The sequence below is a fragment of the Passer domesticus genome, chromosome 22, assembly GCF_036417665.1.
Source record: "Passer domesticus isolate bPasDom1 chromosome 22, bPasDom1.hap1, whole genome shotgun sequence".
In the NCBI taxonomy this organism is placed as follows: Eukaryota; Metazoa; Chordata; class Aves; order Passeriformes; family Passeridae; genus Passer; species Passer domesticus.
Window position 1 is genome coordinate 3,232,093 of NC_087495.1, and position 13,647 is coordinate 3,245,739.

General features: G+C 41.3%; 1 protein-coding gene across 2 annotated transcripts; it reads left to right on the forward strand.

Annotated features, from left to right (window-relative positions):
- Positions 1–447: 447 nt before the first annotated feature.
- TNFRSF8 (TNF receptor superfamily member 8) lies at positions 448–13,639 on the forward strand. Of its 2 annotated transcripts, none has more exons than XM_064397141.1 (11): positions 448–584; positions 1,814–1,904; positions 3,426–3,551; positions 4,809–4,964; positions 5,050–5,143; positions 5,849–6,132; positions 6,324–6,434; positions 6,978–7,025; positions 8,338–8,408; positions 10,048–10,255; positions 11,416–13,639. In XM_064397141.1, exons 1-11 carry the CDS (start codon positions 495–497, stop codon positions 11,658–11,660), a joined length of 1,524 nt encoding a protein of 507 aa, XP_064253211.1. In that variant the 5' UTR covers positions 448–494; the 3' UTR covers positions 11,661–13,639. The 2 variants fall into 2 exon arrangements, with proteins under 2 accessions (XP_064253211.1, XP_064253212.1); XM_064397142.1 differs by having other exon boundaries at positions 8,338–8,363.
- The last annotated feature ends 8 nt before the right edge of the window (positions 13,640–13,647 follow it).

A 13,647-nucleotide genomic window follows, 5' to 3' on the forward strand; every position in this document is an offset into this window, starting at 1 on the left:
TAAGTAACTCAGGACTGACCTTTTGGTGGTGACTGGCCATTTCTGGGGGTTTTGCCTGTCCAGGGCACCCCTGCACACAGAGGTGAGTTTTGGATTTGGAGGGAGCCCTGACAAAGGAGGGAAGGATAAGTCTGACCCCACGTTCTCAGAAGGCTAATTTATTACTTTATTATACTATATTATATTAAAGAATACTATACTATACTAAAGAATACAGAAAGGATACTTACTGAATGCTAAAAAGATAATAATGAAACTCGTGACTCTTTCCAGAGTCCTGACACAGCCTGGCCCTGACTGGCCAAAGAGTGAAAACAACTCACAGCAGAATGCAATGAAACAATCACCTGTGGGTGAACAATCTGCAAACACATTCCACATGAGCACAACACAGGAGAAGCAAATGAGACAAGAATTGTTTTCCTTTTCTCAGAGGCTTCTCAGCCTCCCAGGAGAAAAATCCTGGGTGAAGGGATTTTTTTCAGAGAATGTGAATGCCACACGTGATGAGGAGACACCACTTCCTTCTCCTCCAGCCTTTTCTTCCTCCTCGGAGCAGAAAAACATGGGGTGCCTTTGTAAAGGTGGTTTGAGTCAGGCTGAGCAGGCACAAACTCCTGCTCTGGCTCCAGAGGCAGGATGAGCTCATAGGGAAGCCCAGGGGTTACAGTGCAGAGACGTTCAGAGTTCTCACTTCTGTTACTGCACTTGCATGAAATGTAATGGTTTCGATATGTTTCTATTTCTTGTTCTTCTGTTTATTTCCTCCTTGACTGAAAGCTCCTGTTTTCTGACGGAAGTTAAATAATTTTTCTATTTTGTGTGTGTTAAATAGGAGAACTGGCTGTGAAATGAGTTAGGTGGTGAGATTCTGCACAGTGCACAAAGGCAGCTGGTGACAGCGAGTATTATTTCAAAGACCAGTGGGAAATTCATTGGCAGAAAGTGAGACGTAAAGTTTCTGAAATATTTAACTGCTCTACCAGTATCGTGTGGGAAAATCTCCACAGAATCTGCTTATCAATTCTTAACAAAAAACCCCCCAAAAAACCCCCCAAAAAATCACTGTTCATACCTTCTAGTAAATACTGAAAATGAATCTCAGATAACAACATTTTTAGGGGATTCTTAAGGGAGATGCCAAGTTCAAAAATCAGATGTCTCATCAGAACACTTGCAGCACTGTAATTTCCCAGAGCATGTAGTGGCCCAGACACACAAAAGCTAAATCTTGTTATTCTTGTTACAAGTTGTAGCTGGGTCTCATTTTGTAAGCTAATATCAAAACTATTTTATGGGGTTTTTTAACTAAATAAATATCAGTTATGTAATGATGAAAGGTTATTTCTGAAAACCTTCACTCACAACAGAAGTGGGATCAGTTATTTGAATAAGGGCTTCATCATGGGAGTATCTGCAGAATTCTTTTCAAGGCAAAATCCTCCTGCAGGATTTGTCCCTAAATGATACGTAAAATAATTTATTGGTTTATAATAGGCACTTAGGTTGTTAAATTCAAACAGTGTGACTGCATAAGTAACAGAAAACTTGGATACTGCAAACAGGAATGACCTCTGTGGATTACACCAAATCCTTAGCTCCAATTAACATGAAATAATTTTAGGGCAGTAATTTTATTTTCTTTTTCTCACTGCTGCAATGTTTCTAAAGGAAATGCAGACAATAATTTTCAAAAACTGTGGGTTTTTCCTTACTGTCTGCAACCACCATTGCTTGAGACAGGCATTGGGATCTGCTCCAGTACAGAATGAATTGTTTTCTAATTGTGTCTTTTGTCTCTTTCAATTTCTAGCCATCATTAACCCCACCTCATTCCTGTGATACACGAGAGAATTGGTTCTATGATGAAACTTCACAAAACTGCTGTTACCAGTGTCCCTCAGGTATGTTTCTAATTCAGCCCAATTTATATGGAGCCCTTCTCATGGAAACAGTAGGAACCCTGTGTATCTGCAGAGCTGTGTTTTGTCCCTGAAGAAAGGGGCAGTTTCATGAATCACTCTCTAATGTGGCTCCAAATGTGAATCTCTTCTCCACTGTCCTGCTCCTGTGTAGTCTGCATGCAAACCAGATAATGTGATAGAATTATAATGGGAATTTTATGATTAAAATAAATTAAATAAATTTTAAATTTAAAAAAAATATTTTTATCACATCACTTGACACTGAAGTAGCCAGGTCGAAGAATTCATTTCAAAACTTGCCCCTGGGTGTGAATTAGCACAGTGAAATTAGGCTAAATGAGTTTCTTCTCAGAGATGAAACAATGTAAAATGAAGGTTTGGAAAATCTGACATTATTCTTATAGTCACAACAGTTTAGAAAGTGTCTCACACGAGGGAGGAAGCAGGGGACACATTATGCTGTGCTAGAAGCTGGTGTGACTCAGAGGCACATAAGGCCAGCAGCAGGAAACACCTTGGTGAGACACGAGCTCAGGAAACGTCTGGAACTGCCCCATTGGTCAGAACCCCCTCAGTGGGTGGGTATTTTATTCAGCACCATCTGTATCTTCTTGCAGGAGTCTTTTTCTTTCGTTTTTCTCAAAGGAAAGTTCTGTCCTGTATTTGTGTTCTGTGGCACAGAGGGCTTTAGAGTTTGGTTGCCAATATTTGCATCCAGCTCCATCAGGATCCCCTGGGGCATCCTGTGCTGCTGGGCACACCACTGGAGCCCTTCAGGCAAGGGGTGGACAAAATGGTCCAATAAAAGAAAAAATGGGTGGGATGTGACTTTGACATTCCCAAGAAAAGCTCTTTACTTCTCCAAAACCAAAGCTCCTGTCATGAGGGGTGTCATAGTAAAGTTGGGTGAGAAGCAGAGATCTGATTTACACCAGGCTGTAATAATGAGTTCACCTTTGCTGATTCTTTATTGCTACATCCTCATTCAGTCCTGGACTCCTCCACAATAAAAGTTACAAGAATCCTTTTCCACCTTAATCATCCACTGCTCCTTCAAACCACAACCCGTTCATATCTGCTACTGACTCAGCTGCTCACTGCAAAGAAAGAGGAGCTTTTGGAAAAGTCCTTTGAACCAAATGAAGAACAGAAGGAAACATGAAACCCAGTTCCCTGGGAGCTTAGCAGTGGCAGGACAATGGCTGTTGTTGCACCACGATAATTCAAGTGGCCCTCATGGAGACTTGGTTGTCTTTTCTGTCAGCAAATGACTTCTCATGTGCCCATTCCACAGCAGTCCATCCCAGCTGGGATTGTGTCCTGGCCCTCTACCTTAGCCCTTGAATAGGAAAGGCAAAAATGTCCTAGAGAAACCAAATAACTAAGAGAAGACTGTGGTAATGTGTCTAACAGGTAAACAAGCAGACAAGAACATTTCAGGAAGGTTTTTCTGCCCATTTTGGATAGGTGTCTTGAATATTTTGATTTTTTTTTCTCCAGGCTATGTTAAAAAGAAAGCATGTCCTCGGGATCCAGCTGAAGACTGCATGACATGTGGGCCTAATGAGTATTTGAGCAATGAATCCCAAAAGCCACGATGTGATGCCTGTGTGTCATGCTTAAAAGGTTTGCTTTTTCCACACATACCTCACAGTTACACTGTTTCTCAGTATATTTTCTTTACACTTAATTTGTATTTGATTCCTTTAGAATTTCCACAGCAAAATTATCCTTGGTTGCTGAGTTAGGCAGCAGAATGTTACCTTGCATATAATCCATGTCACTGCCTGTGTGACCTACCTAAAAATTCTCCCCTCCAGTGCTATCCCAGTCTGGTTTCTGCTTTCTGTCTTATATTACAAGCTATTATCTACAGGCTTCTCTAATTATTCATAAATTACCATTATATGTGTTTAAACTGAAAGAGGGCAGGTTTAGATTGGGTACTAGGAAGAAGTATTTCCCCTGGGAGGGTGGGCAGGCCCTGGCACAGGGTGCCCAGAGCAGCTGTGGCCGTTCCATCCCTAGAAGTGTCCAAAGCCAGAACCAATCTGTACCTTAACTTTTACCTATAGCCTATCATAACTACTACAATTACCATATTCATGTCACTATTCTCCAATCACTAAAGTTAGTACATTACAGTTTCAGCTAGAAGTTGTTTTTCAGTTTTCAGTGGAAAATTCTGAGACCTTTTTTCTACTTGCAACATTGGCAGACTTGTTTGCCTGTGCTATCTTTCTGCTTGATAAAAACATTTTGTTTGAGGTGGGTTTATCCTTTGCTCTAAGCCATAGAAACCCCTTCTAACTCACATACCCTTTGCCTCCTTGGTTATCCACTAAGACTGGCTCAGCAATTCCTTTCTTCTGTATCAAAATTTGCTTCCATCTCTATTCCTTCCTCAGCTTCTACATTCAAAAATCTTTCTGCTAAGCATACATATCTGCAGTCATGATATTTTATGAAAAATCCTTTGCTAGGACTTTTCCCTCCTGAGGAGCTGAGGAGCCTCAGGAAAGAAATGTAAATAATAATTATCTGTTGTTGTGGAATGCAACAGGCACATCTGTGATTGGTGCATGTTGGTTGTTTTTAATTAATGGTCAATCACAGATGCAGCTGGCTCGGACTCTGGGGAGTCAGGAGTCTTTGTTATGCATTCTATTTCTGGATTTTTCTAGCTTTTTGATGATTTTTTTCCTCTTTAGTCTTTTAGTACAGTTTTTAGTACAGTATTGTAAGATAACATATATTATAATATATGTTATAATACAATAACTTCTGAAACACGAAGTCAAGATTCATGGGGTATCCACCACACGTATCAGTGAGACTTTCTTGCCAAACTTCCATCCTTCCCAACGACTGCCTGTGTTCCAGAGCTGGACCTGGTGGAGAAGCAGCCCTGCTCCCTCAGCTCCGGCCGCGTGTGCGAGTGCCGCCCGGGGCTCTTCTGCCGGCTCCCCGTGCTCAACAGCTGCTCACGCTGCCAGCACCACTCTGCTTGCAAGCCTGGCTTTGGAGTCAAAATCAGGGGTAGGAATCCCTGCCCGTCCACTCTGCCTTCCCTGGCCATAGGTGTGTTTTATTTTGTCAGTCCTCAGTTGTGATTTTTGTTCAGGCACCGCAAAGAATGATGTCGCGTGTGAAGAGTGCCCTCCTGGGACCTTCTCTGATCAAAGCTCCAGCACAGACATCTGCAAACCCCACACCAAGTAAGTCTGTGCTTCTTCAATGGGACTGGCTCGTGGATTGAAATTAATAAAGGATGAGGTAGGATATGTCACTTCTGGTGCAAAGTATACAAATTCATCTGAGAAGCAAGGCAATCATCATGGGCTCATGTGCAGAGGCCTCTCTTAGTACCAGTTGCACAGCTCTGGGCTGGAGGAGAAGGGACAAAAGGAATCCTGCTTGCTTCATTTTTAGTTTACTAAGTACAGTGGAATTGCACACCTGTGTGAGTATCAGCTTTGCATCCAGGCCAAGAATTAATGCCACAGGGATGAGAGGAATAGTAACTTTTACACAGAAAACAATAATTGTGGTTGGCACAAAAATGGCCAAGGGGATGTTTGTCACATGGAAAACGCATGTGCCTTGCACCAGGGCAATGATACCTGTTCTCCTTCAATGATACCTGTTCTTCTTCAATAATACATGTTCTTTTTCAATGATACCTGTTGTTTTTCAATGATATCTGTTGTTTTTCAATGCTACCTGTTATTTTTCAATGATACCTGTTCTCCTTCAATGATACCTGTTCTTTTTCAATGCTATCTGTTCTTTTTCAATGATACCTGTTGTTTTTCAATGCTACCTGTTGTTTTTCAATGCTACCTGTTCTTTTTCCATGATACCTGTTCTTTTTCAATGCTATCTGCTCTTTTTCAATGATGCCTGTTCTTTTCCATGCCCAGCTGTGCCAAGCTGAACAAAGTAACGCTAAGGAAAGGAAATGCTACTCACGATCAAGTTTGCCTGGACCAGTTGCCCACGTACCTCACCCCAAGCACTTTGTCCATGAGATTCAGCAACGAAACAAATAACTTTGACCTGAGGATGTTTAAGGAGAGCCTGGTGACCTTGGCTAGTGGTGATCCTCTAAGTGTCACAACAGCTGAAAATCCCAGTTCAACTCCTGAGGAGAAAGCTCAGGCTGGCACTTCTCCCACCTCAGCCAAGGGGAAGATGACAATAGGAGGTAACAAAGACACAGCATTTACTCTCCCTAGCGCTTTTTATTTGGAAGTATCTTTGGTAAACACAATTTTTCTGTGGGAACTCCCTGCAAATCCCCTCTGACTTGTGAAATGATGTCTGTGGTCCTACGTTCAAAGACATGGATCCACTCAGGGCTTTCCCTCTGCCCTGTGCTCCCTGTCTGTGCTGCAGGTGTGGTGCTCTGGGCAGTGGTTCTCTCCGTGGCTGTGCTCCTTGGGGCCATGCTGGCGTTTTGGAAATGGAAGGTTTGCAAGAAGAGGATCCTGGTGCTCAGAAGGAAGCGTGAGTTTTTCAAGCTGTAACACGTGGTGTGCTGCTTGGTCTGCCAAAGAGCAGATGGGAAACTCAGATATGGGGATATTTGTGGAGTCACTGGGGAAGAGAATGTTCTCTACAGGCCAGGTAAGGGTTTAAGACAAGCTGCTCATGCAGGACGTTGGAGAACATGAGAGATGGAAGCAGCTGTGAATTTAGGGAGGGAAGGAGGTGGGTGACAACAGGAGGGGAAAGGGTAACTAGCTGTTTCTTCTCTCAGCAAAGACATTGATATTAACTGATACCCGAAGTGTTGTGTGAGTAGTTTTTGGTTCTGGGAACAGAACTGGGCTCTGAGCATGAGAGGAAGGGTGATTTTTGCTGACTCTGACTCCCCACAGCTCTGCCTGGAGTTACATGTGGGGTGTGTCTGCAGAGCCACATTCCCTCTTTCACAGCAAGCAGGATGGGCACGTTGTAGGTTGGCTGCAGATCTGTGGGTGTGGTGAGGCTGTTGGGGCCTTCAGGCTCCGTGGTGAGCTTGACTAAATGAAAGGTTTCTTTTATCAGCACACCTGCAGGCGGTCATCGCACACAAATACGTGCTCAAACCTCAAGGTGAGTGACTGAGGGGCCAGCAGTGCCATCCTGATGTCTGAAGAATAAGTGGATAGCTTAACGTGGGATTTTTATTTTATTTTATTTTATTTTATTTTATTTTATTTTATTTTATTTTATTTTATTTTATTTTATTTTATTTTATTTTATTATTTTATTTTATTTTATTTTATTTTATTTTATTTTATTTTATTTTATTTTATTTTATGTTTTATTTTTCATATTTTATTTTATTTTATTTTATTTTATTTTTAAATATTTTTAAAAAAAAATTATTTTATTTAATTTCAATTTAAAAAGTGAAAGCTTCTCATGTCACAGGTGTGTCCCTGCTGCCATGCAAGGGGCCAGTGCTGCTCCTCCCGAGCAGGCAGGGGACACGCTGGATGTGAGCAGGTGCCAGCAGGTGGCACTTTGTCCCCACGGTGGCTGAAGGGTTGGGTGATGTGTCAGTGCTGCAAACAGCCCCATTGATTTCGGGACAGTAAAATATGGGAGATCTCAGAAAAAAACCCCTGCACAAATCCCATAAAATGCAAACATTTCACCCATTTAGCTGATCCCCTCTCAGCAGTTCCACTGCCAGAGCCATTCTCTGTTGTGTCAGACTCTAATCACCACACAGCAGAGCTTTCTGTATTCATTCACTCAGGAATGCAATTTAAAAAACTTTTGTGTGCAGCTCAGTTTTCTCAAAATGGAATTTTTTCTCCCTCACTTTCCTTGCACAATAGAAACTGTTACTGTGCAGCATTACAGAGCTGGTGCAGTGAAAATAAAGGTGATTGCACATCAGGGAGAAATTAGGCAGAAAGTCTGAGCCCATCCACGTGGCTTCATGGTGCTGCAGAGGTTGTACACTCCCTCCTCCCCACCTCTCTTCTTTGCCCAGTGTTCCCTGTTAATGGAACTGTGCATAAAATCCTTAATAAACCCCTTAATAATCATCTGACAATATGATGAACCGACCTAACCAGTTAATCCTGTAGAAAGTTATTAATTTTCTTTTTAATAAGCCTGTATTGTTCTTATCTAGACAGTTTCATCAGTTCATTTTTTCATAAGGTGAATAGCAGTTGTGGTGTGGTGCAAAAGGCTTTGGGGACAGCAGGATTTCCCAGTCTTGGCAGTGACCTGTTGCTGGTTGCCTTCAGGAGTGTAATTTCAGTGTGGCCTGGGTTTTAAGAAAACCATCATGCACATGGGGTGGGCAGGAAGTGCACTGCTGGGTGATCTTTCAGAGCATATATTAACATTCTTGTGATTTTTATGAGGTTTCTTCTTCTGATGATGTTTTTACTTTCCATTGCAGGTTCGGATCTTGTGAACAAATGTGCAGTAAGTGTGAGCAATATTCCAAAACAGATCACTTCCCATGCCAAAGTAAATAATGTTATTTTCAAATGTCCTGCCTAAAAAGTGCCAGCCTTTTAGTTTGGACTTTCCTCTACAATATGTAATAATTTAGGTGGGATGAGATGTATTAGGACTCAATATTTTCATGTCTTGAGCTGAGGTTAATGTGGTGTTAAATAATGCGATGCTGCCTGTCGTGGTTGAGACTGTCACAATACAAAGCAACTCTCCATTTCCAGAAGGCTTCCAACTGTTTTTATTATAGCATGCATGCTTTTTATATATTCTTACAAAATTCCTAAATTTACCCTTTACTCATTGGTCAGGAAAGACGAAGTGCTCATTGGAATAGGCAGCTGCAGGTTTCTCTTATTTCTCCTTCTTTCTTTCTTGGTTTCTCTGTCAACAACCTTGGTAGAAAATTCTTTCAGGGGTAGACATGGATCCTCTTATCAAACTTCTCTCTGGGTCACAGAAGTTGCTGTAAAACCTCTTCCACAGCTGCCAGTCTTGCTTGTGAGGGGATTTGGTTTGATGTTAAACCATTCATGGTGCATTCCATGGGAGAAGATCTGAAACCACAGGATGAACAGTGGGTTTGGTTTGTCATTGCTTCAGGACAAGCTCCTGGTGTTTCAGCACAGTTTGCAGATGAACAGGACAAACATCAGTCAATCTGGCAGCAGAAAGCAGCTCCTCAGCTGCTGAAATCATCACTGCTTGATCTGATTTCCCCTCTGTCAATAAAATGACAGCCACTTTAATTTTCTGAGTATTCTCAGTTTATTATCCTTTTTATTAGGATCTTTAAATGTCCAGATCTGCTAAATCACTCTTTAGACTGTTAATTTTTTTCATTTTTTTAATGAGTTTTCTTTTAAATGCTATGTGTCTGCACACACACAAGATACTGGTTTTTTCCAGTCACTCTGGTTGCAATCAGCTGTCATAATTTCAGTGTGTAATTGTTAATTCCTGAATCATGAGGAGCTTCAATTCTTGCCTCTATAGAATCAGACATGAACAAGGATATAAAGTGCACATTTCAAAATAATTTTTTTTCTTTCCCAGCCTTGTGGAAACAGAAGAATATGATCAGAACCACCAGAAAATTGTGGTGCAGGACCTTTACCTCTCTCAGATTTTGGTTCCTCTTTTAAAGAATTGCTAGTAGTTAATTCTTCATGTGTTAGGTAGTCTGAGCTTGTTTCTTCTATCTGACATTCTGCTGTGGCAATTACATTTTGAAGTTAAATCAGTTTGGCCTCTGGCTTGTCCTATTCTTCCATAGGAACATGATAGGTCTTTGCAAAGTCTGAGAGGTAGCTAAAACATATTTTCTTCAGTGGAAATGAGGTACATTCCTGAAAATGTCATCAGAAATCTGTGACTTCAGCTTAGAAACACTATTTTGAAATACGCTCTTGAGTGATGCAGGAGCCTGGTTTGAAGTTCCCATACCTTTAGGTGCTTGGGGACATTTCTCTCCCTGTGCCAGTGGTGCTGGGAAGGACATTGTGTCATCCTGGCTGCCACAGGAGGATCCTGTGGACCTGCAATGTCCAAAGTGTTTTTACACTCACACAGGAGGATCCTGTGGATCTGTTGCAATGTCCAAACTGTGTTTACACTCACCCCACTCCTGCTCTCCCATTTCTGTTGGCAGAAGATCAAACTGACCACTGACACTGGGCTAGAAGAGGAGGAGTTAATTGACAGAGCCCTTCCTTTGGAAACCAACAATAACTTGGTGTCCAGCTCAGAAAAAGCCCCGAGTCCTCCTCGGAGTGTGACTGATGTGGCTCCAAGCAGTGGGAATGCCCCAGATTGCCCTGTGGATTCTCGAGTCAGGGACCACACAAACAACAGAATTGGTGAGTCTTGCTTTATTTTTTTTCCTTTTGTCATCTTCTTTTTGCAAATTTTCAAACACGGCACATACTGTCATTCCAAGATTGTTAGTAAACTTCAGTGTTCAAATCTCCTAACAAAGATTGTGCTGAATCTCCAGATCTTTGACACAAAAATACCTATTCATTTGAATATAATGCTTTCTTTTTTTTCCATGTTTGTCTTAGTCACTATGAATTTGACAGAAAATTCCCTTCTTCCTCCTTTTCATTCTGGAATATGTACATTTTACAGAAGAAATTTGAATATGTCAGCTGGAAGATGATGCTGTAATACTACATAAAAATTGTACTTAGCTATAATTTTCTTCTCTGGTTTCATAATAATGGCTTGAAATGCATCTCCCATGTGTTCCCATAAAGTCTTTGACCATGGCACAGGCTGGGAGATAAAGTCAGGCAAGGAGCTCGTTCATAGGGGTGAATTCTTACCTGAGACACCACCTGCATGAGACATTCTGGCAGTGCTTCCAAACCCAGTTCTGAGGTTATTTGAAGGTGTTATTTTTTATATTACAAAAATTGACCTTTCCTTACTAAACACCCCTCCTGTTTTTACTGTGAGAGATGGATTGGGATGAACGTGATGATTTGATTTACCATATCCAAATATCTTCAAGCAATTAACCTACAGTGTCTGATGTGCAGCATCCTTCTGAATTAAGTGCAGTGGTGCAAGCCATTGAAAAGGCTTTATTTACCTTTCTGTGAAGCAGTACAACAACAAGCTGGACCCAAGATCCAGAAAATTTTGTAGTTTATTCTCAGCTGGAAATAAACTAATTTCTTTTCAGGTCCTAAGAGCCCAGAACTTCTGTGCAGTGCTGATCTTTACCCAAAGGTTTCTTTTACATGGTGCTGTTTCTTGAAACAGCAGGAGCATAAACCTTGGATTCTTTAGATCCCAGTTAATTGCTTCTTCTAGCAGATTCTTGTGAATATCTTCTGCCTTTTCCACTTTGTCTTTCTCGTGTAGTTCCACCTCTAGCTCAGTGGCTTAATCCCACGGAAGTGGGAACTGAAATGTTCAGAGTGCTAATAAAAATGTTGCATGACAAACATTAAAAACTCTGGGGCAGCAGTGACTGCTCACCATGCTCAGCACTACTTTTTTCCTTCCTCAGAAAAACTCTACATCATGAAGGCCGACACTGTCATCGTGGGGACTGTTTCAGAAGTGCCCAGTGGCAAGAACTGTGCTGTTAAAGGGTGTGACAGTAACCTCGATGCCCAGGAAAGCAAGGAAGAGGAGCTGGAAATGCACTACCCAGAGCAGGAGACAGAGTCTTTTCCAGGGAATGATGTGATGGTGCCTGTGGAAGAGGAGGGAAAGGAATTTCACCACCCTACCACTGCCACTGAGAAGTGACAGCCCACAGAGACAGCGTGGAGATAGAGAAGCACCAGCGTGACACTAAGGCAGAATTTAGGACAAGGGAGGTAAAACACACCGTGCCTTAGATTATTGGGAACCTCCTGGAAAACACTGAAACACTCAAACAAGGAGTTAGCACCTCTTTCATCTCACAGAGGAGAGGATCACCCAAACTGTTGGCCTTCAGAGCTGACACCAAATACTTCTATTTCCCTGTCTCCCAGTGTCATACTGACAACAAATTTGAATCAAAGCTGCACGATTTAGAGGACATCTGGATGTCAGCTGAAGTTTCAGAGCTTGCTTTCTCAGTGTGAAGGAATGGATTGAAATCTATGTCTGGTTACTTCTATTAGCTGTGAAAATTCTGGCCAGGATTCTGAGTCAAGTTTGAGACTCAGCCATGTTGTTTCTACTCCAATACATTCAATTTGGTAATATATTTTGCAACATCTGGCATTTACTCAAGGCTTCAACTTTTGATTGAAAATGATAATAATCTCCATTTTCCTTAGCATAAACATAACTCTCAAGTTTGTGGATTTCATGTTTCTTGAGGAATTAGGATCAAAAGGTGCCACACAGGCTTTGAAAATAGAAGGCAAATAAAACTAATTGACATCCACTGTACTTTAGGCCATTCTTTCTAGGTTTTGAAGTCAAATTAATATTTTTTTGACTACATCAAATCATTAGTAAGTGTACAAAACAGCCTCTTCTGATGGAAGCCAAACTGGCTGAGCATCTGGCTATTGGATGAAGTATGGGTTAAGCCTGTAAAAAGAGAAATGAAGAAAAGAAACTATTTCTCTACTGAAAAAGAGGCACAGCAGTTATTTCCTATAACACTGTTAATATCTGCTTGTTTTAGAATCGTTCATAATCATAGGGTGACACTGATTTGCATATCCTTTAAAAACAAACCTGTTTGGTGGCCAACTGCCCTGTGTTATGCTATTTTTAAATCTTTTGTGCTGCTTGTTCAGTAACTGTAAATGTAATAGTGCTGACTACACTGTTACACAGGACAGTGGAAAATGAGCACTATGACAAAGTGTGTCTTAATAATCAAAAAAAGGAACCACAAAACCCATTACTTGCTTTGTAGCTTTGTCCTGAGCAGAGCACTGTAATAACAGTGGTGCACCTGCAGCAACTTCTGTCTTAGAGAGATCACAAGGGCACAAAAACCCCTTCTTGGGCCAGAGTTTGAGCCCAACATTTCACCTCTGACACTTGCAGGAAGGGATTAGTTAGGAAAACCACAACTGCTGTTTGCATTGATCATAGTTCTGCAGTTGCAGCTGCCATTGGGTTAAGGATGTCAAAGAGTTTCATTCATCCTTTATTGTTCTCTTACATCATCACCATTAGTTTTTCTTCTCTCTTGAATTTTCAAGCACAATGTGCCTCCATAAGCAGCTGTGGCCAAAGATTACAGATATCATGCACTGTGTAAAGGACTTTTAGCACTTTGAAACTGCCCTCTTCATTCCAGTGAGTGTCACTAGCTGTTGCCTTACAGAAGTCAGTGAGTTGCTTTTTATTTTTTTCCTTTTCCACCAAGTTGCTTTTGTGATTGATTGTATCTCAGCTTTGATTGCACTAAGCCTCCAGGTTGAGTCCCACCTTTTCACATTACTCGTGTAAGTTTGATGCTCCACTGGCTTGGTCAATTTAGTTGACCTTTTCCACATCTACTTTAACTTCACTACATACTTCATTTTAGAGAACACCAGTTCATGGATCCACAAACTGAATAACCACATTCACCTGGCTGTGATTGTTCAGGGCTGTTCTGCAATGACTGTAATTGTGTATTTCCACTCTGTTATTAATTAATCTTTTTTACTGGAACAGCTTCTAAAAGAACCATATGCACTGCAACCTGCTGGACGTGTTATAGTTAATTGGTTTAATAATGCTGGTAATCTCCGAATTAAAAATTACACGGGTTTTAAGCCATGGCCACACTTTTCCT